Here is a 24,727-nt window from a genome sequence, read left to right as displayed (position 1 = left end):
GATAGGCCCACATAAAAAATATAAAACCAGTAGAAAGATAACCAAGTACAACAATCTACCAAGATCTCTCCTTCTACCTCTCTCTCTCTCTCTCAAGGTTGTCAGTTCAATTGCTGACCCACTAATTCCCCCAGTTACCGTAAAATACAAAGGAACAAAATGACTGAGAGAAATAGAGATGACCTTTGCCAGAATCGAGACGCTTGAGCCCGCCCCGCAACCAGAAATGGCAGTCTAGAGAGATAGATTAACGAAAGTTAACGTTCCTCTTCATTTGGTCACCGCCTAGGCATCTTCTCTGTAATCAGGGTTCTCTTTCAAGATGACAAAGCCCTCAAGAACAGGCGAAAGGGGGATATACCTGCAGCCAATTTCTCATGAGTCAAAGTCAAAGTCAAAGTCATAAGAGATAGACTATTGAGGGAGCATTGACTTACTTTTCTGTGGCCAGTTCTGCTCTTTCGCCAGCCGCCAGGAGAACCGGGGTCGAGTGGGTCTGGAAGCCCGTGATTGTCTTCGGCCGCCCGGCCTGCCCGACAACATCGACTGCCTGCCCGACCCGAACCGGCACGGGCAGTGGCTTCAGATCCTCATCCACTGTTATCAGCATCCTTGGCTGAAAATTTTAAAATAAGTAAAATCATTTTTTAGGCCCCCCCTTAGAAAACAAGAGAGAAAGATGAAGGGAGAGAAAAGTCAACGCAAGAGAAGGCACCGACATGCATGGCCAACACGAGGAAATAGAGCATGTAGTGGTGCTTAGCGAGGACGGTTGACTTTAGGTCCAGGCAAGCGTGGAGAACTGTCACCAGCCCCGCCAGCCTTGTTCTGATGATGCATTTACGTTCCCACAGAACCATAGGTCATATGACAAAATAAAGTAAATATGATTAAATTTCGGGGGCTTACGGAGAAAGGAGGAAGCGATCGGAGTGGTAGGGTGACAAAGATAGCAGTCCCTTCCCCAGGTGTACTAGACCTTGCGCAATCCTTACCTGTAGAGAAAAAGAAATTTAACATGAATCATTTTTTTTTTTTCTTTCACTTCTACTCAAGAGTTTGACTTTCTCTCTCCTACTCATAGGCTAAAAGGGTTGATCCTTTTTTCCACTCGATTTTTTGATTTTGGTAGTTCAGATTTTTCTCCTTGTTTCTTGGGTTTGACTTTCTCTCTTCTACTCAGATGTTGAAAAGAGTTTGGCTTTCTCTTTCCTACTGCTCAGAAGTCAAAAGGGTTTGACTTTCTCTCTCTGACCCCGAAGCTAGAAGGATTCTGCTTTCTCTGTCCTAACACTCAGACGCTAAAAGGGTTTGAGGTTTTCTCCCAATCAGCAGCTAAACGGGTTTGAGTTTCTCTTTCCTACTTAAAAGCTGAAAGGATTTGGCTCTCTCTCCAAATCAAAAGCAAGGGAGATTGGATTTTGGTCTACTCTACTCAGAAGCTGGAGAGCAATTTCCTTCTCCTAAGAATCCAGGGAGGGTTGACTTTTTCCACTCAGAAGCAATTGAGAGATTAGGAGCGTACGCAAAACAAGTGGCCGGCTTCCTTGTAGAAGTAGCTGGAGAGATTTCGGAGCATTCCTGCAATCCGGGCATTGTTCGTGCCAGCACCAATCAAGCCGAGTGAGAGGATGGCCGACTGAAATGCAGGATCTATCGATTAAAATTCACCGAGGGATGAGCTCTTCTCAAAGAATCCAAGCTGAAACGCATACCATTGCCACCTCGCTATCCGAATCATGACTCAACCGGCTCAGGGTGTCCATAACATTGACCTGGATTCATACAAGAGAACAAAATTGAGACCAGATGAAGTCAATTGATATAAATGTATTGATATTTTTAAAAATATAACACAATAATATACTTAGTTTAGTATTATTGACTGGCCCCAATATCGTTTATTTCTTCCATCTATCTTATAGTTGGCAAACCTATGAATCTGTACGAACCTGTTATTACATTTATTTATATCAGACTCACTCCTGCTAATAGGTGTGATTTTCCATTCTCTCAACCCTAATCTGCACAGCAGTCATCCAGGGAAGTCTCTGCTTTGTGAGTTTAACACATGAATATATTTGAGTTAAAAGGGTAAACTTAATGGAATAAATTGCTACAAAGGAATTAATTATTGAAGAAAGCCGAATTAGAATGGGAGTAGAGAAAAAGAAGGTTGGTGACCAAGGTTCTCGGTTCATGGTATAAGGGTCAGGGTTTACGGTTTGAGATTTAGGACCCGAGTATTTAGAGTTTTGTTTTCTGAATTAATTACTGTAACTCGATAAAGATACAGTAAACCATGTTTTCCTTTCTTGATGGAAAGAAACTAAGTTAAATTGGGTGGAGAATTTGTTTTTTGAAGAAAAATTGGGAAGAGACTTACCTTGGGATTGGAGATGCATAAAAGGCCGAGAGCGAGAGGGACAGCCCGGCGAATGTTTTGATCACCGTACTGCAAGAGATGTTCGAGAGATCGGATGGCCATATCTGCGCCAAGTTCTTCCGCCATGGCAATCAGCGCTATTCCCAGCACAGCTGGCCCCTGATGATTCTCCCCCTTGTCTAGATGCTGCGCGCAGTGACCCAGAAGCTTTTGAACCTGCACGACCCAACAACAAATCAGTCATGTATATACGAATATATTTAGATGTACATAAATAAATAAGGGGGGAATAAACCTTATATATTACATTACATACAAAAACTAATATATAAATAAATAGAGTCAGTTATAGTATGGAAATATATATCCATAGAAAGGGAGGGGAATGAACCTTCAGGACGTTCCCTGTCCCAGCATAGGCCAAGGACGTGAGCGTGATGTCACAGTATGTTTCAATCTTTGCATTGAACGTCTTTGCAACTTCTGCGGTCGGCTCGACACTTTCCTAGAATGTAAATACGACAAATAATAAAAGATATAGATTAAAAGATTGAAAAATAATAAGAGATTTTAGGGCATTTAACCTGTTTTCCGAGGTAGAGTAACCCAAGGGCAAGATGAAGGAAGCGGATGAGGGGATCGTTCAAATCAGTCTCACTTCGCTCCATTATTGCAAAGATGATGAACTGAGCCACTTCTTCACAGCAAGAACCAACATAGACTAGCCCCAGAGTGAGCGCACTGAACACAAGCACATCTAACGGCGTGCTTGTGTCGTTGATTACAGCGCAGAGCGTCGATTTCAACTTGAATAAAAAATCCAGAAAAAGTCATACACAATAATGAGGGAAAAAACAAAAAAATGCACGAGCATTTCTCACCTCCTCTTTCCGAGAACCTGCATATGCGATACCAAGCCCCATGATGGCACCGATTCGCGTTGTCGGATCGTCTTTTGTCAGGAAGTCATTTAGAATGGCAAGGGCCTAAATAAAGGATCACAGTTCATTTTTAAATAATTAAATTTTGGATCAAGATTTTCAGACAATCAAGTAAAATAACTAGGACAATTCAAAATATATAAACAGAAGGGTCACAGACCGGATCACAATCATTCTTGATGCCACAGTTGACAATTCCAACACCCAGTAGGGCGCCTGCGACAACATGATTGTCGGCGATATGTAGATACTTGTCTATTTGTGCCAGACCAGAGTCAACGTCCCATAGCATAATCATTCCCTTAAAAAAAAGACAAAATAGTCAGAAACAAATTTAATCAAGAAATCAAATCTTCGGTGGAGTATCAGAGGGAACAGCGTAAGACCAGACTAGCTGCAGCACTGGTCTTCCCATGCTCCTTGTTCTTGAATAGCCAATTTCCCACGGAACTTCCACTTGATGATTCTGACGTGACAGTCATTAACTTATCCTATAAGAAACAATGATCAGACGTATTAGACTCTGCTAGAATAAGAAACACTGACCGGAGAAAGTAATTAACCTGACAGAAACCAGCATTCACGAACGCATTGACAAAAGTTGCAGCCAAATTCTGCCGAGCTGAGTCTAGCGAGGCACTTGCACCGGCACGGCCATCAATCAAGTGTGCCTACGAAATTAAAAATGTGAAGACAGGAAATGAAGTAAAAAACAACTTTGACTGCGCGTAGAAATTTTGACTTTACCTTATAGATGTCCTCCGGCGTTTTTGGATCCATAACTTCAACGTCTCGAGCAAGAGTAAGATATCCTTCACTTAATTTTACATTGTTTATTATATCCTGCACAATCTCTCTCTCGTCTTCATCTTCCACCTCCAAAAGTTCATACACTAAACCCTGCATTTGGCGCCCCAGAAAGCAGAAAGAAATTCGTCAGAAATTCTAATAAGCAGATGGTTTATCTGCAGAGGTCTTACATGTTGGGCCAAGATGAAGGAGAATTGTTTTTTCATCAGCAGGTTGTCACATAAATTGTACACTCGCCTCACATACTGCACCACCAAAGGCAGAAATAATAAGTTGAATAAAAGAAGAGTGTGCGTTAGGGGTAGTTGCAAGTGGTTTCAAGTGGAAACCTTTATGTTATCGAGAGCAAGGGCGGCCCGGAGGGCATTCGCCCAATCCCCAAATTTGACGTATATTGTGTACGCAATGTCTATGGCCACAATATCTTCAGGAGTAGGGAGGTAACTAGAAGTCGTCAAAGAACAGAGAATTAAACAAAACTCAATACAAGACAACCAAAGTTATGGATCAGATAGAAAATATCAGTCTAGCTCATTTCAGAAAATTAAAATGAAGAGAGTAAGTCAATAAGAGTGTAAGAAGAACCTTGAAGCACTAGTGAGATAGAGGCACGCTCTTCTGTAATTTGTAGCGTCAACATTGTCCTGAAGTAGATCAAGGTCTTCCACCTAGAGAGATTAAAGCATTTAGTATAAATGAGCAGTCAGAAGACAGGAATTTAAAATTTACCTCCATAAGAAGATCCACAGCTTCGGGCTCCGCATTGTGCTGCAAGGGTTTCAATGACGCATGTTAGAAACATAGCATATTTCTTTAAGATATAGACTAAGGCCAAAGTACGATCATTTTTCCCAAGTTATGATAAAAAATTTTAAGCGTTAGATTATTTTTTTGGTAAATTCATTAAAGTGACAATAACTATTTTCCAAAAAAATGGTGTAAGTGAAAAAACCAAAATGAGCTTTGAAGACGTTCACCTTCATATGGAAAGCGACTATTTGCTCGACAAAAATCATTATATCATCCATATCCTGGTCATAATCCTCTAACTGCAGAGAAGCAAATGAAAGTAAGATACGAAATGAGCTCTCAAACGTTTGCACATAATACGAAACTCTCACTGAAGATAAAGAAACAACAAAAATTTTCCATTCTGCAGAGTCTTCACAAAGTAAAACAAGGTTAGTCTTCTGATAAGACCCCCAAGAAGTCAACTTAACGGACGAAGGAAGGTCACACATGCTCAGTAAGGAGCACATGCAAATTTAATAGGCACGTCCCTAATCTGAACTACCAATGTATAGGTCATAGGGATTGCGAGCACATACACACTTTGAGCTACCTATATTTATCCATTGGGAAGAAATGGAAAACTTGTAAGATAAAGGTTTGAAACCCCAAAAGCTAAACTGGACGACCAACGTATAAGCCATTGGGATTGCGAGGGACAACACCACTGGGATTGCGGGGGATACTGAGAGATCCCCGTATTTATCCAAATATTACTGATTGTGGATGTTTCTTTCGAAAAAAATTACTAATTATACAGGTCTTTTAACCATTAGAGTTGAGCAGTACTGTTCTTATTTGGATATGAAGCGGTTCAAGACTCTGGGTAATGCATAACTGAACCATGATAAAATGATGAAATGCTCCATCAATGACAGAGTGCGTACATGAAAAGAAGAACCAAGCCTCTGCAAGTCTTAAGGCTGGCACCAAAGAACAGAAGAAATCCCAGATCTGTTTATAATTACGTCCTATCAAATATCTGAAGAGCTAAATGATCATATCAGTACAGGAGCGCATAGAGAGTGTTTGTCATCAAAGAACCATGAAGAGCATTATACGTTAACATTAATACCCAATGAAGTTCTCAAACACCCCTGCAACTTCTAATTGATGATGAATCAGGTTTTTCAACTTTTTTCTAAGCCAAATTTGTTCAGGTAGCCAAGACCTTGAGAGTCACAAGGCACAGTTAGTCAAAGTTATTCCAAACTGGCCAAAGATTCCAAGAATATGAATGTATAAAGTGCCCATTTGCAGTCTCAGCGGGAATAACTTAGTTGAATGAGAAAATGAAGATGTCCACAATGTAATGGCCTAAAGAGCGCTTAGATAGGTTCAAAACTTTTGTAAGCTTAGATAGTACTGGATTTGCGGAACTGATTGAGTAATGTTGACATTATTGTCTCCTTTCCTTTCTTGTATTCTTCCTCTTATTAGCCCATTAAGGGCTCTATCTCTAATTCGCCCATTAGGGCTCCCTATAAAACCCCTTTTAATCTCTTTGTTAGTTTGGGAGAAATAGAGAGATGTTGAGGAGGGGAGAAGCTCCAGCCAAGGGCGGCGCCTGAGACAAAGTCTTGTAGACAAAAAGAACAAAAAACAAAGAAGTGTGTTATTGACGGCTAGGGCTTGGGGCCTTTTAAGAGGCCCCATTACAAGGTCCCACGTGTGAGTCACTTAAAGGCTCACACGTGGGATTTTACTTAAGTGAAATTCGAATAAAAAAGAACTCCCACGTGGGCCACTTATAGAACGTGGCCCACTCACAATGGAGAAAGAAATAAAGTGAAAAAAGAGAAAGAGAGAGAGAGAGAGAAAGAGAGAGAGAGAGAGAGAGAGCCTCGGTTCAACACCCCCCCGCAAGCTAGGTGTGGATGTTGACCATGCCTAGCTTGGACACCAACTGTTGAAATCTCGGACCAGGCAGAGGCTTGGTGAAGATGTCTGCTTATTGGTCGACGGATGGAATGTACTCTGGTCGAATGATTCCCCGATCAATGTTCTCCGAAAGATAATGCCGATTAATGGCCATATGCTTGGTCCTGTCATGTTGAACAGGATTTCTGGCAATTGCAAGGGCAGACTGATTGTCAGAGTAGAGTTTGATTTCTTCACCATCATATAATCCAATATCCTCCAACAAATGCTTCAACCAGCGACATTCTGAGACACCCCGCTTAAGTGCTCGAAGTTCAGCTTCCGCACTAGACAGAGAGACTTCCTTCTGCTTCTTACTCCTCCAAGTGACCAAACTACCACCCAAGAGTGTACAGTAACCGGATGTAGAGCGACGATCAATCACCGACCCGGCCCAATCAGAGTCAGTGTGGGCTTCTAACGTCAGACCTCCTTCATGAGTGAATAGAAGTCCTTGTCCAACAGTGAATTTCAAATATGCCAGAATCCTGTAAGCTGCTCGCAAATGAATTTCATATGGCTCACTCATGAACTGACTCAATAGGCTGACAGCATACGAGATATCTGGTCTTGTATGGTTGAGGTAAATCAGTTTCCCAATCAACCTTTGATAAAGATGTTTGTCTACCGCCGCTCCATCATCTCCTTTTCCAATCTTTACATTAATATCAAGGGGGGTTGTCGCTGGCTTACACCCCAATTGCCCAGTTTCCTGCAGTAGATCCAACGTATACTTATGTTGGCTGAGAGAAATACCTTCGTTGGAGTATGCGACCTCAATACCCAAAAAATACTTCAATGGTCCAAGTTCCTTCATATCAAATTGTTTGGACAATGCCTTGGTCAACCGATCAATTTCTTCTATATCTCCACCAGTAACAAGTATATCGTCCACATAGACTAGTAGAACAGTAACTGCTCCACCTGCTCCCTTCTTGATAAAGAGAGCATGATCTCCTCTAGCTTGATAGTAATTCAATTCTACCATGGCCTTGGTGAAGCGTCCAAACCATGCCCTCGGTGATTGTTTCAACCCATACAGAGCCTTCTTCAGTCGACATACTTGATTTGGTTTTTCTGTCAATCGATATCCCGGGGGAAGCTGCATATAGACTTCTTCTTCCAACTCTCCATGGAGAAATGCATTCTTCACATCAAACTGAAAAATTTCCCAATCACACTTAGCTGCAAGTGCAATCAAGACTTGGACGGTGTTAAACTTTGCTACTGGCGCGAATGTCTCACCATAATCAATTCCCTCTGTTTGTGCGTAACCCTTTGCCACTAGTCTGGCCTTGAGCCTTTCCAACGTTCTATCTGCCAGAAATTTGGGTGTGAACACCCATCGACATCCCACCGCCTTCTTTCCCTTGGGCAGGGAAGTAATCTCCCAAGTGTCATTCTTCATGAGAGCATACATTTCATCATCCATAGCTGCTTTCCAACCCGGATCTCAGAGGGCATCCTTGACTCTGTCTGGAACAACAATTTCACCCAGCAGAGTGAGAAAACTCCGATACTGACTGCTCAGTCTTTCATACTTCACATAATGGCTGATCGGGTACTTCGCCTTAGCTCGGCACGACCTTACTCCCTTCCTCAATGCTATAGGCCAACCTGAGTCATCATCCGGTGCTTCTACATTCGTATCTGCAACTGCATCTTCTAGTGAGTGTTCCGGAACTTCTTGGGTCAATTCTTCCTCAGGATTAATTTGATTGTCCATAGCTCCCGCTGGTTCACCCTGCTCATCCGAAGGCTGAATCAATTCATCTTCGGCATCATCAACTATCTGCCCGCTTGTGTTGACCTCGATCTCCCCAGCTGGAGTGGCAGTAGAACAATGGGTTTGATCAGGAGTCAAATGACGTAGAAATTCAAATACGTGTGAGCCTTGTTCAGTCTAGGTTGTCGCAGACACATTTTCAGCAGTGGAGTACAGTTCTGTCTCGTTAAACACCACATCTGCCGACACAAAGAATCTTCTTGAAGGAGGGTGAAAGCACCTATATCCCTTTTGAGTCCCAGAGTATCCAACAAATATGCAACGGATTGCTCGTGGGTCAAGTTTGCCTAAATTCTGATGCACATACACCACACATCCGAATACTCGAGCACGAAGTCCAGAGAACAGACGAACTTTCGGAAAAAATTCTCGTAGTCGATCCAGGGGACTTTCATAGGAATTCTGTTTATCAGATAGGCTGCTGTCTGTACCGCCTCTCCCCAGTATTTCTTGGACAACTTTGCTTGAAATAATAGTGACCTGGCAGTGGCCAATGTGTAACCCAAACGCCTCTCAGCTAGCCCATTTTGCTGAGGGGTGTTGACACATGACGTCTCATGTATAATCCCCTGGCTCATAAAGTACGACTTAACTTCAGCATTGAGGAACTCAATTCCATTATCAGATCGAAAACGTTTGATCTTCTTCCCAAACTGATTCTGAATTAAACTGCAGAATTCGATAATTACTGTTGGCACTTCTGCTTTAGATTTCAGCAAGTATAGCCACATCGCCCGACTGCAGTCGTCAACAAACACAATGAAATAACGGCTGCCCGTTAAACTTTCCACTGGGCAGGGCCCCCAAACATCACTGTGTATACAATCAAACGGGGAAGAGCAGCGATCATCCATAAATTTAAAAGTAGTTCTTCGAAGTTTGGCCATACAACAGGCCTCACAAAACAATTTTTCAGCTAAAATCCCATTAAACATAGAGGGATAACAAGTCTTAAGTAAGTCAAAAGGAGGGTGTCCCATCCGTTGATGTAGACGGATCGCCCTTTCCTCCTTGGTGATCGTATGTTGTGACACCATGCACTGTCGAGGCAAGCCATCAAGGATGAGTAAGCCACCTTCCCTCCTAAAGGACGAAATCTTCCTCCCGGAGACCTTGTCATACAAAAAACAGTCATCACTGTCCAGAATAATTGACAACCCAAATCATCAACTGCTTTTTGTATAGATATCAAGTTTGTCCTTAGGCCCTCTACATGTAAGACTTCTTTAAGGAGCCCAAGGGGGGGAACCCGAATCTTTCCAACTCCCTTTACTGACAGATAACCATCTCCAGCTGTTTGGACTCTATGTGTCACTTCAGCAGGGCTATACTCGCTGAATTGCGACGCATCTGGGGACATATGATCTGTTGCCCCAGTATCGGCAATCCAATCATGGGGAGAGGAATTACCTGACTTTACCAATGAGGTAGGGCTGAGTTTTCTTGCACTTCTTCAACTGCTTGACTCGTCCCGGCTGCTCCAGAGTTTTGTGGTTGGGAAGTAGATACATAAGCCTTCTTCCCTGCGTTCTGATTCTTCCATGCTAGCTTCCAACAATTCTCTTTAGTATGTCGACACCTTTTGCAGTAGGCGCAGAACAGTGCATCACGACTGTCTTCCCCTTCTTGTGAAGCAGTCGAGTTAGGTGGCGGTGGACGAGTGGGCCAGCTCGTATTTGGAGCCGCTTTAGCCTCTGGCTTCCTTGATAATAATGCAGCGGAATTTTGAGTCTGAGGATCAGAGGCAACACGCAGTCGACTCTCTGCCTGTCTGATTGCTCCAATAGCTTCTTCCAGACTATGCAATTTTTCTCTGTGCAGGAGCTGGCTCCTAACAGATTCATACGTGGGATTGAGACCCATCAGAAAAGTAAATAATCTCTGCTTCAGAATATACTGCCGCTCCACTGACTGTGGGTTGTGAGTGGGCCACAAGTAGTCAATTTCTCTCCAGACTGTTTTCAGTTTTGAGGAGTACTGAAGTACATTGTCCGTCCCTTGACGTGCTTGAGTCGCCTGGACATTTAACTCGTAAATCCTCCAGTCATGACTCTGTTCTTCACTGTATTTCTGAATATCATCCCACATTTCTTTTACTGTATCACAGTAGAGGAAATCTCGCCGCATCTCTGGTGTCATCGATCTGAGCATCCAGCTGAGGATCAGAGATTCCTCAGCCCTCCATTTTTTGTACTCTGGATCCGATGCAGCTCTTGGATCATCTGTCAAGTGGTCTCCCAGCTGGCATCCATACAGAGTGAGAGTGACCATCTTGGACCACTCAAACATATTTCCCCCATCAAACTTGACTTCTGGTGGGGGAAAAATAAAGTTAGGACGACCAGCATCTTGAACTTGAGGCGAGTCAGACTCTCCTTGTCTAACTCCACTCAGTCCTTCATCAACAGTAGCCAAACTTTCATCGCCATTGTTTGCCATTGCAGACAGAGCTTGAGGGAATCTGAGACGAGCTAACAGCAACAGGGAACACCTCCAACAACGACTTGATCTGCTCCAGTTGATGAGCCCTTCGAGGATCAGAGATGCTCTGATACCATGTTAGTTTGGGAGAAATAGAGAGATGTTGAGGAGGGGAGGAGCTCCAGCCAAGGGCGGCGCCTGAGACAAAGTCTTGTAGACAAAAAGAACAAAAAACAAAGAAGTGTGTTATTGACGGCTAGGGCTTGGGGCCTTTTAAGAGGCCCCATTACAAGGTCCCACGTGTGAGTCACTTAAAGGCTCACACGTGGGATTTTACTTAAGTGAAATTCGAATGAAAAAGAAGAACTCCCACATGGGCCACTTATAGAACGTGGCCCACTCACAATGGAGAAAGAAATAAAGTGAAAAAAGAGAAAGAGAGAGAGAGAGAGAAAGAGAGAGAGAGAGCCTCGGTTCAACACTCTTTGTTTCATTATCAAGAATTAGTTTCTTGTTTACATGGTATCAGAGCCCTAACCCTAATCCTAATCCGAGTTCCTGGGCTCGACCGTGCGCTCCGATCTCTGGCGCTTCTCCGTTCGCCAAGATCTCGCGCTCCGGTTGCACCTTCGTCCGCCAAGATCCAGCCTTCAGCGCTCCTCCAGTTGCAACCTCCTTCCAGCCGTGCTGCCCTCTTCCAGCGGCGCACACTCTTCAGCTGAGCGATTCTTCGGCGCAGCCTTCTTCCGGCGGCGCAGCATCCTTCCGGCGGCGCAGCCTGCTTCCGGCGGCGCGCAGGCCTTCGGCCGCGCACAGCCACTCGGCCGCGCAGTCTCTCAGCCTCTCGGCCGCGCAGCCTCTCGGCCTTCTTCCGACGGCTGTTCAGTCCTTCAGCCCTTCGGCAGTAGTTTGTGACCGAGCTGTCTTCTGACCGGGGCTGTCATCTGTTTCTGCGATCAAGATGACGAACCCTGCAGTAGTTGATTCTCCAGAAGCTCAGGCCTCCGACGTGACACCAGCATCGACTCCACCCAGCGTGGGCCAAACACCAAACGCTCCGGAGGCGCCTCTTGAGTCGGGGAATTGGTCGGCTTCACCGGGACCATTTTCTCTGCCTCGGATGCCTCCAGATGGGATGTTCACTGGCTTCAATCTTCTTCAATGGCGCCAATATGTCCAGATTACTCTCAAGGGGTGACTGATGCGTCATTTACTTGAAGACGGGCCTCCCAAGACAAACTCCAAGTACTATGACTGGCTGGATGTTGAAGGGGTGGTCCACCGATGGCTTCTGGACAGTATTTCACCTAGTATCAAGGGTGAATTCCTGTCTCTCGAGTCTGCCCAGGCTGTGTGGGAAGCGGCCCTTGACAGCCACTCCAAGAAGCATAATATTGCCACGCTGTATGAGTTAGTACATCGGGCCGTCAATCTGCGTCAAGGAGACAGGACGGTCATGGAGTACAGCACGGAACTCATTTCTCTCTGGAATGAGATTGATCACTACATGCCTCCGGACCCTCACTCGGTGGATCGCAAGTACACTCTTCAACTTCGGGTTTTTCAGTTCCTTATGGGACTTAACCCGGAATATGAATCGGTACAGGCTCAGCTCATACACCGGGAGAAAGAGCTTTCCTTCAAGGATGCGCTCCGCAGTGTGAGAATTGAAGAATCACGCTTTCAACAGACCCAGACCCCGGCTTCAGCACTTGTAGCACATTTGTCTTCCTCCACGCGTCCCTCGATGACGACCACATCGACTGGAGCAGGAGCTTTGCCTCGTGGTCCGTCTACTCCGACTGAGGAATCCTCCAAAGGTGATCCTTCTCTTTTCTGCAATTACTGCAAAAAGAGGGGTCACTCGAAGGAGACGTGCTTTAAGCTTCAACGGAAGCGAATGCAACAGAGCAATCTCGCTACTGTCGCCCCTTCTGTCAGCCAAGTGCCAGCGCCTGGTCAAGTGCCTATGCCTTGTGGTCTTCTTCCGACCAATGCTTCTCCTCCCGGCTTTACACCAGAAGAAGTGGAACGTCTTCGGCGACTGCTTGATCCTCCAGTCGTGGGTTCTTGCTCTCTAGCCCATGGAGGTACGTCCACCATTCCTTCTACACCTCCGTCAACTTCTGGAAACTCTCCATCATCATCCACTTGGCTTCTTGATTCCGGTGCCACGGCTCACATGACACCCAATCCTCGAGCTATTGTGACTTATGAACCTGTTTCCGGCTCCTCCAAAGTTAAAACGGCTTCCGGAGATCTTCTCACTGTGGCTGGGATTGGTCGTGTGTCTCTCTCTTCTTCGATGAACCTCACTAAAGTCCTTCATGTTCCCCGTCTTACTCATCATCTTCTCTCTTTATCTCGCCTTGTTTGCGATCTAAACCAAGATCTTACATTCACTCCTAATACCTGTTTTTATCGTGATAAGGTGTTGGGGAGGACGATTTCCATTGCTGAGGAGCATGAGGGCCTCTATCTTGTTCGATCTCCTTCGCTCCCCCTTGCTGTTGCTGCCGCTGCTGTTTCCCTTTCGGCATCTCATGAGCGTTTGTGGCTTCTCCATCGACGTCTCGGCCATCCGTCTTTTGCTACTCTTTATCGTCTATTTCCAAAACTCTTTCAAGGCCATTCTGTGGACCGCTTTGTTTGTGACGCTTGTCGAATTGTTAAACATCATCGCATTCACGATCCTATTTCTTCTTCCCATTTGACGACTCCTTTCTCTCTCATTCACACCGACGTGTGGGGACCATCCCCTGTTCATAGCACTTCCGGTGCTCGGTGGTTATGCATTTTCATTGATGACGCTACTCGTTTCACGTGAGCCTATCTATTGAAGAATAAATCGGAGATATCTCATGTTATTCCCCAATTCTCTTCTCTCATTCAGACCCAATTCTCTACCTCCATTCGTCGCTTCCGCGCCGACAATGCCAGAGACTATGTCAACTCCACGTTAAGCACTTTCTTCCAAGAAAAAGGCATTATCCATGAAACCACGTGTCCATACACACCCCAGCAAAATGGTGTTGCAGAACGGAAATTCCGTCACATCTTTGAGATGACTCGGAGCCTTTTATTCCACATGCATGTGCCAAAGTATTTTTGGGGTGAAGCTGTCTTAACCGCCATTCATCTTCTCAACCGTCTTCCGTCTCGCGTGCTTGATTATTCTACTCCCATTGACTGTCTCCAGCATTCCTTCCCAAACATTTCTCTTCGAACCAATCTTACCCCTCGTGTCTTTGGGTGCGTTTGCTTTGCGCCTAACCACCATCTTGGTCGTGACAAGCTTGATCCTCGTGCCATCCAATGTGTATTCGTCGGCTATTCTTCCACCCAAAAGGGTTATCGATGTTATCATCCACCCTCTCATCGATTTATCATCACCAAGGATGCTACCTTTGACGAATTCACTCCGTATTACCCCTCTTCTTATCCAGTTTCACCTTCTTTACCACCTCCGTCAGATCCTCTTGAATTTCTTATTCTCCCTCAGACATCTACGTCTTCACCAGTCTCCAGTCCTTCCCCGTCTGTTCCTCCCAACGAGCCTCCACTTGCTATCCCCATGAACACCTCGTCTTCCGGTCCTCTGCCCGCACCAGTCTCAGCTCCTCCTGTCCTTACCGAAGATTCATTCTCTGCTCCATCGAATCCTCCTGCAGCTTCCCCATCGGATTCATCTATTCCTCTCTCCTATGCTCCTTTACCTATCCGCCGTTGCCCGCCAAAGAAACGTTATGGTCTCACTCTCGCTCGTCGCAAGCCTCGTGTTCCTCCTACTCCCGAAGCCCCCTCATCCTCTTCATCCAATCCTCCAGAAAATCCCTCCTTAGCCCTGGTGTCTTGCCCTCATCCTTCCCCATTATATCCATTAGAAGCATGTTAGGTCATGGAGGATACTTAGTAGGGTTTAAGCTAACTAATGGGCCCGAGGCCTTGTACTCTGTAATAGCCTAACCCTAGGAGATATTAATAAAAATAACTACTTCAGGCCCAACATGGGCCGCCTAACTTCCCACTAAGGGCCCATTAAGGGCCCATTAGTGTAGGCCCAGTAGGGCCCATATATTAGGCCCAGTAGGGCCTAATATATGTTGGGCCTGACCACAGTCAGGCCCAACTCTCCAACGGCTGAAACCCAGCCGTTGGAGAGTCCAGCTGCTTTAAAAGCAGCTGGACCTCCCTGTTTCAAACAGTCATATATTCAAAATATATGACCGTTGGAAACAGGGAATATTCTTTAGGAATATTCCCTTTCTAACAAGTGAAGTTTTTCTTCTATAAAAGGGGGCCCAGTTCAGCAATAAAAATTATTCCTTCTTGCCCCAAATTCTTCTCTCTTCTTTTTTCTCTTTGCATTAATCACAAAGCATCTATCTCATCTCATCGCCTCTCCCCATCCTACCATGCCCTTCTCACCTCCCTTGACGCTACCTCCCTTCCGAAGACGGTGGACGTTGCCCTATCGCTCTCGCATTGGCGTCGGGCTATGGAGGAGGAGCTCCACGCACTCGCTCTAAATGATACGTGGGATCTGGTTCCTCTGCCGCCGGGCAAGCACTTGGTTGGCAGTCGTTGGGTTTATGCTGTAAAGCACAATTCCGACGTCTCTATTGAAAGGCACAAGGCACGTGTTGTGGCGCAAGGGTTCACCCAACAGTATGGCATTGATTATCAGGAAACGTTTGCCCCTGTAGCCAAGATGAATACTGTCCAGATCCTCTTGGCCCTTGCTGCAGATCGTGGCTGGATATCGCAGCAGTACGATGTCAAGAACGCTTTTCTTCATGGTGACTTGACTGAGGAGATCTATATGGCCTTACCTCCTGGATATGCCTCCTTAGTGCCGTCTACTCCGAGTTCGGTTGTGTGTCGCCTGAAGAAAGCGTTGTCCTCGTGCTTGGTTTGGCCGTTTCACCATGGCCATGAAGCACCTGGGATACCGCCAGTGTAATGGAGATCACACCCTCTTCTATCGGCATTCCACGTCAGGGGGAGTTGCTATTCTTCTTGTGTACGTGGATGACATTATCATCACGGGTGATGATACGGAGACAATTACTCAGCTGGCTATGTATCTGTCTTCGGAGTTCGCTATTCGTCATCTTGGTCCGTTACGGTATTTTCTTGGTATCGAGGTGGCTTATTCTTCGAGTGGGATTTTCATCTGTCAGCGGAAATATACGGTGGACCTTCTTTGTGAGCTTGGAAAGGAGGACTCCAAGCCTATTTCGACGCCGATTGATGCGAATCATCGTCTTGGTGCTGATGCGAATGAAGATCTTGCTGAGCCCGGACAGTATCGAAGACTTGTGGGCAAACTGATTTATCTCACCCACACCCGTCCCGACATTGCCTATTCAGTGGGTGTTCTTAGTCAGTTTATGCAGAACCCTCGAATGAACCATCTTCATGCTGCCCATCGCCTCCTTCGTTTTCTGAAGGGCACCATTGGCCGTGGACTGTTGTTTCGTCGTCACAGTGGCCGGCGCCTAGAAGTCTACACCGATGCCGATTATGCAGGATCTGTGGTTGATCGTCGGTCTACCTCTGGGTACTGCACCTTCTTAGGAGGCAATCTTATTACATGGAGGAGTAAGAAACAGAAGGTGGTCTCCCGATCAAGTGCTGAAGCGGAGTTCCGTGCCCTTGCGCATGGTCTTTGTGAAGCACTTTGGATTACCAAGCTTCTTCGTGAGCTACGGTGTCCGGTTTCTTCTCCTGTTCAGCTGTTCTGTGACAACAAATCGGCTATCAGCATTGCTCATGATCCCGTCCAGCATGATCGTACAAAACACATTGAGATCGATCGACATTTCATTAAAGAGAAGCTTGAGTCGGGAAATTTCTGCACGCCATATGTTCCGTCAGCTGAACAGCTTGCAGACATCTTCACCAAAGGGCTTCATGCCCCTAGGTTTGAGGAGCTCTGTTCCAAGCTGGGTGTGGAAAACATCCACGCTCCAGCTTGAGGGGGAGTGTTGACATTATTGTCTCCTTTCCTTTCTTGTATTCTTTCTCTTATTAGCCCATTAAGGGCTCTATCTCTAATTCGCCCATTAGGGCTCCCTATAAAACCCCTTGTAATCTCTTTGTTTCATTATCAAGAATTAGTTTCTTGTTTACAAGTAATTGTCACGTCATTTGTTACATAGGTTCAAGACCAGCTCGTGTCACGCACAAAAGCTTTTCGAGAAAATGTCACCAACAAAAGTCTACTCCAAGGATCAACTTACAGATATGTTCCTAAAAGCTCTTTATAGGATTTGTATCGGATCTGATCCATCAAATGAGGGAGTGGGCGTTGCTATGATGTGTTTGGGCATCAACCCAATCGGTTACTGCTGGTTATCTCTCGATCTTATTCTTTTTACTTATTCCTCAAACCGCAGAAAGAAAAAATAATGTGGACAGTGCATCCCGACTTAAGAACGATGTTTCCAATTGAGATAATATTAAATATTTCTCAAGCATTAGAAAGGAGATAAAAAAAAACTTCACTAAATATAAGGATTAAAGTAAACCTGTCTCTTAGCGTACTCCTCAGATATTTCTCCTGCAAGATGCCTGAAAAGGAATTTCATTTAGAGTTATGGAGCATCGACAACCCAATAGAAAATCAACTTAACATTGGCACTCCTACCCCAGTTCTATTCAACGAAAAATTAAAAGGTTAAAGGTTGGTTTAGGTTCACCAATGCACAATAAACTGAGGCCTATGATACAAAGGTGAACCCAGTATGATAACCACCTCAGCACTAGACGTGTAACAGCACACACAACTCTGAAAAGAACTTAAAAGCGTCACAAAAAGGTTTTGTTGTGGTTTCATTTTTTAAAATAACATAATGCCAATCACATTATTAAAGATTAAGAAAATCAGAATAAAATATAGAATAATAGGAATCATAGGCACCTCTTACAAAAAAGAAACGCCACGAAATGTTGAGTTATTGTCATAGAAGTATAATAATGAATGACCCTACGACTCAGGATAATAACACAGTTTGATGGTATACAAGTGACCAATACGTCAGCCATTTTTAGACGGCAAACAGCCATCACGGACCACAATATGACCTTAAATCCTCACCTCACATATTCGTGACCCCAAGAGCCAATATCAGCTTCTGGACTTAACACTCTGTACTTCAAGCTCTCCTGCAAAAAAGAGGGCGTGTTTGTATGCATTTAAACGCAAGCTAGTGACAGGAAAAGCTAAACGATTCAGTTATAAGGAAAGAAGATTCAGACACTGAGCATACAGAGGAGAGAACATATTGCACTAAAGGGCAATATGTTATAGGGAATCACAAAACCTTTTCACATTGCACTTGAAGGTGCACACTCGGCCAAAAGATAACATGAATCAGAAGCATAGCATGACAATCAGAGCAAAATGTCAGCTACAAACTATTTTGTCTTTCTTATTTGATGAACGCTATCTCTTGTACACTTTATTTTTCTCTCGCTCTACTAATGGGGCTATACTAACAGGGCCAAACCATCTTGAACTGACACATTACGAGTTCCTTGCATGAAACCTCCCATACATAAACCAACATTAGGATTAATTTAAGGGTGATATTGTTCTTTCAATGAATCTCCAGTCATGGTAGAGGGCTAGGGAGGACATACCAGCATCGAGCCAAAGACGACACCGAACTAAGATTATATTGGAATTTATAAATAGAATAATATTAATTAAAGCTCGTATATAGAGTATGAGAATTTGACTTCTCAAAATAATATTTTTATTGAAAGAATTTTCTGTAAATAACTTAAAGGCGCCAACAGAAAAAAAGCTATTGAAAGCTACCACGGATGTCATCATATCTTCTGGAAAAAGCTATTGGATATACTATTAATTCATAAAATTTCACTCCCATCTAAATTTTAAAAGTGAAGATTAGGGAAGAATACGAGTCCATGGCTTTCTAACATCGGAGGAAATAAGCAAAATAAATCAACAAAAAATTTCCCCTACCCTTTCTCCTTCAGCCGACATTGTCATTGCAAGAACAGACAGTATATCTGCTAAGTCTTTCTACAAAGATTCAAAAGTAAAAAAATTAGCCATCCCAAAAATGTGAAAGAATAAACAGAGCTTTATGAATGAGTGTTTTCTGCCGGATGGTCAGGTGACGCAGGGATAAAGAAGAAAATTCCGGCCAAATTGAATCAATAAGCTACCTTTATGTCAGAGTCAGAAATTGTCTCAAAGAATGCCTTTAATGTGCCATAATGCGATCGTAGAAACTTCAAAGGCTTGGGAACAGAAGTCATTGAGCTAGTTGCTGTACGAATCTCCTGCCTTGAAATAGAATAATTACACATTAAACAGTGACCAAAAGTCGGAAAATTCTTGTGTTCTGATACAAAACAAGTCTCTGCATTCAATGAAATACGATGATTATACGGTGTTCACGGAAGGTAAAAAGATCACCATCCACATAAAAAGGCAAGGAATGAAACATCAGAACCCTTATTTGAGAAATAAACGTGTTCGACAACGTTATTATGATGGTTTAAACAGAATACCTTCCGGTAACGGCAAACTAAGCTTAAAGAAAGCAGAACAAAACAATAGGATATTTTATCTATCATATCAATGAAAAATGTAAGCATTGTCAAATTCAAGTAAACAATAGGAATATTACTCTAATTCAAGATTGGCTTTTTACAGATCGCGAAGCAATACAATGGATCAATTTTCTGGAGCAACTAAGCCGAATTAATGAATAATATTTTATATTATTTATTTCAAAAATAAATATATATTTTCTATTATTTGTAAAAAAACCATCATGTATTCTCTACGCAAAAAACAAATTTCATAATCATCAAACATCAAACTCTTCTAACAAGAGAATAGTAAAACAAGTCAAAGTTTACCGATTGATAAATCTCAGGTTTTGTTTTTGGCAATGGATTTAAATCACTAAACTGCTCATAAAGAGAAATCCAATATGAGTGGCAGCAACTTCCATGCCTTGATTTTCCAATATGAGTGACCATGTTTTCCTAGTTTCAATCAGCTATTCATGACAATATGACCAGTAACGAATGCTTCCTCCTTACTGGACAGCAGCTGACATGGTAAACCTATAGTTCGGCCCAAAAATTCTTAACCGCCACATAAATAAATTAATCCTGACGAATAATTGGAGAGAATGATGTGAATGGCCAACAAAAAGTTTGATCCCGAAAATGTGATGAAAATTTAACAAACCATTATTCGATAAAAATAAAAACAGGGGCACGATTCTTCCGAAATCATACGAACAAAAATTTCCCAGAATCCATCACCCACCAATCTGAAAATTTTCAAAGAACCGTAAAACCCTAACATCCTCAAATTCTACAGAAAACTAAAATCAAAGCCGAAAACACTGACCTCATGCTCTCCAATGCAAGCTTCTGCACACCAGGATCCGAGTCCTGAACTCTCTCCACGTAGAGTTCAAGCTGCTGCTTCAGGGCCAAATCCTCTTCCGACTTCACGGCGAATCAAAAAAACCATCAAAATTCCAAAAAAATCAGCGAAAATCGCAGAAAAAACACTGTTCCTTACCAGATCCTCGTCCTTCTTCTCGTCCTTCTTCTTCTTGAGGTCCTTGGCAGAAGGCTTCGCCGGTGCCGCTTGATCGGCGGGGCTCGGATTGGGGCCAACAGCCATGGCGATTCTAGAAGAGGGAAAGATCGAACAGCAAAACTAGGTTCAGAGCACACCCCGAATAAGAGAGAGAAAGAGTGTGTTTGAGAGAGAGACGGAGGAAACCTCGAAAGGAAGAAGAGCGTTTAAGAGAGGCTTTCTTCTGCTTCAAGCACAGGTATGAATAGCATGGTACACATCGCGCTGCACTGACTTGGTACGCTAACTCTTTCTCTCTCTTCTTCGGTACCGTCATCAGCTCCGGAAGTGGGGATCATCCGTCATCCGTTAATATCTTGGGTAGGCTTTCACATTTTGGACCGGGGACCGGTCGGACCGGACCGAACCGGGACTGCCGGTCCACCATTTTAGGGTGGACCGGTTGGTCGGGGCCGGATTGGGTCCGATGGTCAAACTGGACCGAGACCGGATTAAAAAAATACTAAAAAAATATTTTTTTATTTATCTCGCACTTTCTCTCTCCCTCCGTCTCTCGCTTTCTCTCTCGCGCTCTTTCTAGCACGCTCTCTCCAGTTCTCTCTCTCTCTCTCTCTCTCTCTCTCTCTCTCTCAATCGTCACGTCACGCGTCACCGTGACGGTCACGCTACGGATGACGTGACGGTGACGATGACGAATCAGAGGGCCCGTGACGGTGACGGTGACAGTGACGGATCGCCCGTGACGGTGACGTGACGGTGACGGGGTGGTCCGGACGAGTGACGTCCGTCACGGATGACGTCCGTGATGATATTTTAATGTCTCTCTCTCTCGCTCTCGTCCTCTCCCTCTCTCTTTCTCTCTCGCTCTCTCTCTTTCGTTCTCTCCCTCTCTCGCTCTCTCTTTCTCTCTCGCTCTCTCTTTCGTTCTCTATCTTACTCTCTCTCTCTCGCGATCTCTCTCTCTCTCTCGCACTCTCTCTCCCGATCTCTCTCTCTCTCACTCTCTCTCCCGATCTCTCTCTCTAGCACTCTCTCTCTCGAGATCTCTCTCTCTCTCGCACTCTCTCTCCCGATCTCTCTCTCTCTCGATTTCTCTCTCTCTCGCTCTCTCTCGCGATCTCTCTCTCTCTCACTCTCTCTCCCGATCTCTCTCTCTCCCTCGCACTCTCTCTCCCGTTATGTCACATGACAATAACAAATGGTCCATGAGAATAAAAATACATAACCTATAAAAATGAAAAATGAACAAAGCATTTTGTTCAAACTGTTTTAAGTGTGCGAAAAGCTGTTCTAATTTTCGCACAAAGAGGGACGTGCCGTCACGTCACCGTCCGTCACGACTCGTCATCCGTCCCGTCACGTCCGCGGCATCACGTCCCGGACGTGCCGTTCCCTACTCGCACGTCCTCTCTCTCTCTCTCCGGTTCTTTCTCTCTCACTCTCCTGTTCTCTCTCTCCCCTCTCTCTCTTTCTCTCTCTCTCTCTGGTTGTTCTGTTATGTTCGTTTGGGACGACAAAAAAAATTGCACAAAAAACCGCAGAGGGCCTTGTTCTTTGTTCTGTTCCCTCTTTGTGCGAAAATTAGAACAGCTTTTCGCACAATTAAAACAGTTTGAACAAAATGCGTACAATTTGAACAAAATTTGCACAAATTGCTACAATTCACACAATTCGAACAAAATTTGCAAAATTTACACAGATTGCCACAAATTCGCACATAATTTGCACAACTCACACGAGTTCACTTGAAAAAAAGTGTTTAGAGTATTTTTTCTTACTAAGTATGGATGTATTATTAAAGAAATAGTCTTAGTTATTCAAATGGTACTAATAACAATATTTTAATGGGTATGTATCGTCTATGTGGTAATGTTATGGCTGGCATATGTTCATGTTTATGAATCCCTGCTATCAATTGTTGGGTATCCTGGTGAGATTGACTTAAAATTTTAAATTGACTCGTTGAGGAAGCATAAAATCAGAGCCTTGGTCATTGTACTTTGGTTAAAGGCTAGTGGAATAATGTTGTCTTGCAATGACATATAATAACTTTATCCTATATGTACTAAAGTAGCAACTGATATAGAGAATAAATGTCCCAATTAATGACTTATAGTGATTCCATCTAGAAAGAGAATCCGACAATTGGACACCATGTTCACCTTAAAATCACATGTATTATCAAAGTTATCTACTAATGCCTTGATAAAAATTTTCCTAACACGATAGAACCATAAATTTGGAAATATTTCCAAACATTTCCATAACATTGCTACTCAATCTTTCCATTTTGACATGATTTTAGATTTTTAATTAAATAATAAAACATTTTTGTTTATTTTTCCCTTACATACGTAATTCGAAGAAACTCTTCTACTCGTAAAAATGAGAAGAGTCTCATGTCATCCAATATTCACAACAGTAAAACAAAAGAAATACTTAATAGAATTTATAATGGACTACTCTAGATGTAGGATAGACAGCTAGATGTAAAATGCATAGAACCAACGCATAATGTTGTATAACTGAACAAGATCCCTCTTGTTCCTTTCTATAATCCAATCCATTTATTGTTTTCTCTTTCAGACGACCGAAAAACAACAAGATGATGCGTACAGATAATGCGTCATGATAACAACAATACATTTTTTTCGAACAAATTCCAATCGATTTCTTCTTTTTTCCCTTCACCGAATCGAAGAAAGATACACAGATGAACAATACAAAAAAAGAATGCAATATGATAAATAACAAACACAGATCTCTCTTTTTTCTTCCTAGAATCCAATCAATTTCTTCCCGGTCATCCATCACCGGATCAGCAGAACCCACCGATCAATCGAGACACCACTACTGATATTCTTTGATTCCGACCCATTAGAGAAAAAAACCCAAGAGAATCATCAGAAAACAATAAATTCCCCTGAAGGCAAGGAACATCTGCTCACAATAAATACTGGTTGGAGATGTAGCACTGCCCGAGAAGCGATCTCACATGAGGGGATGATGATCTGTGCGAATTTGTTATTGTTCTGTTCGAAAAACCAAACAGAACGAACAAATCGCACAGATTTAAACAAAAGGAACCGGACAACCATGTCTAGTTGTTTGGTTCACTTTGTGCGAATCTGCGCGATTTGTTGGCTATGTTCGGTTTTCGGAACAGAACAGTAACAAATTCGCACAGATTATCACACACACCAACATGAGGTTTGAATTGTTTGTTCGGTGTGAAATCTTTTTTACCCGTTTTAAAGAATAAACATATGTTTATAATTATACATGTGTTTATTCTTTAATAACTTATTATAAAATATGTTTACTCAACGGCCTCCGCGATTTCCCCTCTCCCTTGGCGGCACGGCGATTTGCTCTCTCCCTCAGCGGCTCGGGAGTTTCTTCTCTTCCTCAGTTCCTTCGTCCTCGATGATTTCCTCTCTTCCCCAGTTCCTTGGCGATTTCCTCTCTCCCTCTGCGGCTCAGGAATTTACTCTGTCCCTCAGTTCCTCAGCGATTTCCTCTCTCTCTCGGCGGCTCGGTGATTTCCTCTCTCCCTCTGCGGCTCGGCAATTTCCTCTCTTAAAAAATTATTTAATCGCCTCAGCTTAATCTTATAACTAGGATCACTTGAATAACTAAGACTATTTCTTTAATGATACATCCACACTTAGTAAGAAAAAAATACTCTAAACTTTTTTTTCTCCTAATTTCTGAGAAATTGTGTAAACTGTGCAAGTTCTGTGCGAATTTGTGGCAATTTGTGCAAATTTTACAAATTGTGCAAATTTTGTTCGAATTGTGCGAATTTTGTTTGAATTGTTCCAATTGTGCGAAAAGTTGTCCTAATTTTCATGCAAAAAAAAGAACAGACCAAAGAACAAGACCATGTGCGGTTCGTTTGTGCAATTTTTCTGCTCGTTTCAAAAGAACATAACAGAATAACCATGTCTATTCACCCGTTATCTCTCTCTCTCACGCTGTCTCACTCTCTCTCTCGTTCTCTCTCTCTCTCGTGCCTGCTCACTCTCCCTCTCAAGTTCTCTCTTTCTCTCCCACTCTTTGAGTCCCTC

At 43.5% G+C, this 24,727-nt stretch overlaps 1 protein-coding gene across 1 annotated transcript; it reads right to left on the bottom strand.

Annotated features, from left to right (window-relative positions):
• On the bottom strand, positions 1–20,854 carry LOC144708750 (26S proteasome non-ATPase regulatory subunit 2 homolog A-like). Its single transcript, XM_078582190.1, has 25 exons — positions 20,637–20,854; positions 20,460–20,560; positions 19,256–19,376; positions 19,050–19,109; positions 18,156–18,223; positions 17,587–17,629; positions 5,115–5,186; positions 4,867–4,905; positions 4,723–4,805; positions 4,467–4,581; positions 4,308–4,382; positions 4,075–4,227; positions 3,891–3,998; positions 3,714–3,818; positions 3,488–3,628; positions 3,268–3,372; positions 2,971–3,192; positions 2,778–2,891; positions 2,387–2,602; positions 1,716–1,775; positions 1,526–1,639; positions 910–995; positions 720–828; positions 438–616; positions 1–361 (listed from the first exon to the last, which is right to left on the bottom strand). The coding sequence occupies exons 1-25, from the start codon at positions 20,739–20,741 to the stop codon at positions 286–288; spliced, it is 2,670 nt and encodes an 889-aa protein (XP_078438316.1). The 5' UTR covers positions 20,742–20,854; the 3' UTR covers positions 1–285.
• Between the last annotated feature and the right edge of the window lie 3,873 nt (positions 20,855–24,727).

Source organism: Wolffia australiana, chromosome 10, assembly GCF_029677425.1.
Source record: "Wolffia australiana isolate 7733 chromosome 10, ASM2967742v1".
Lineage (NCBI taxonomy): Eukaryota > Viridiplantae > Streptophyta > Magnoliopsida > Alismatales > Araceae > Wolffia > Wolffia australiana.
The sequence above is the reverse complement of the archived record's forward strand: the minus strand, read 5'-3'. Positions and strand labels throughout refer to the sequence as shown.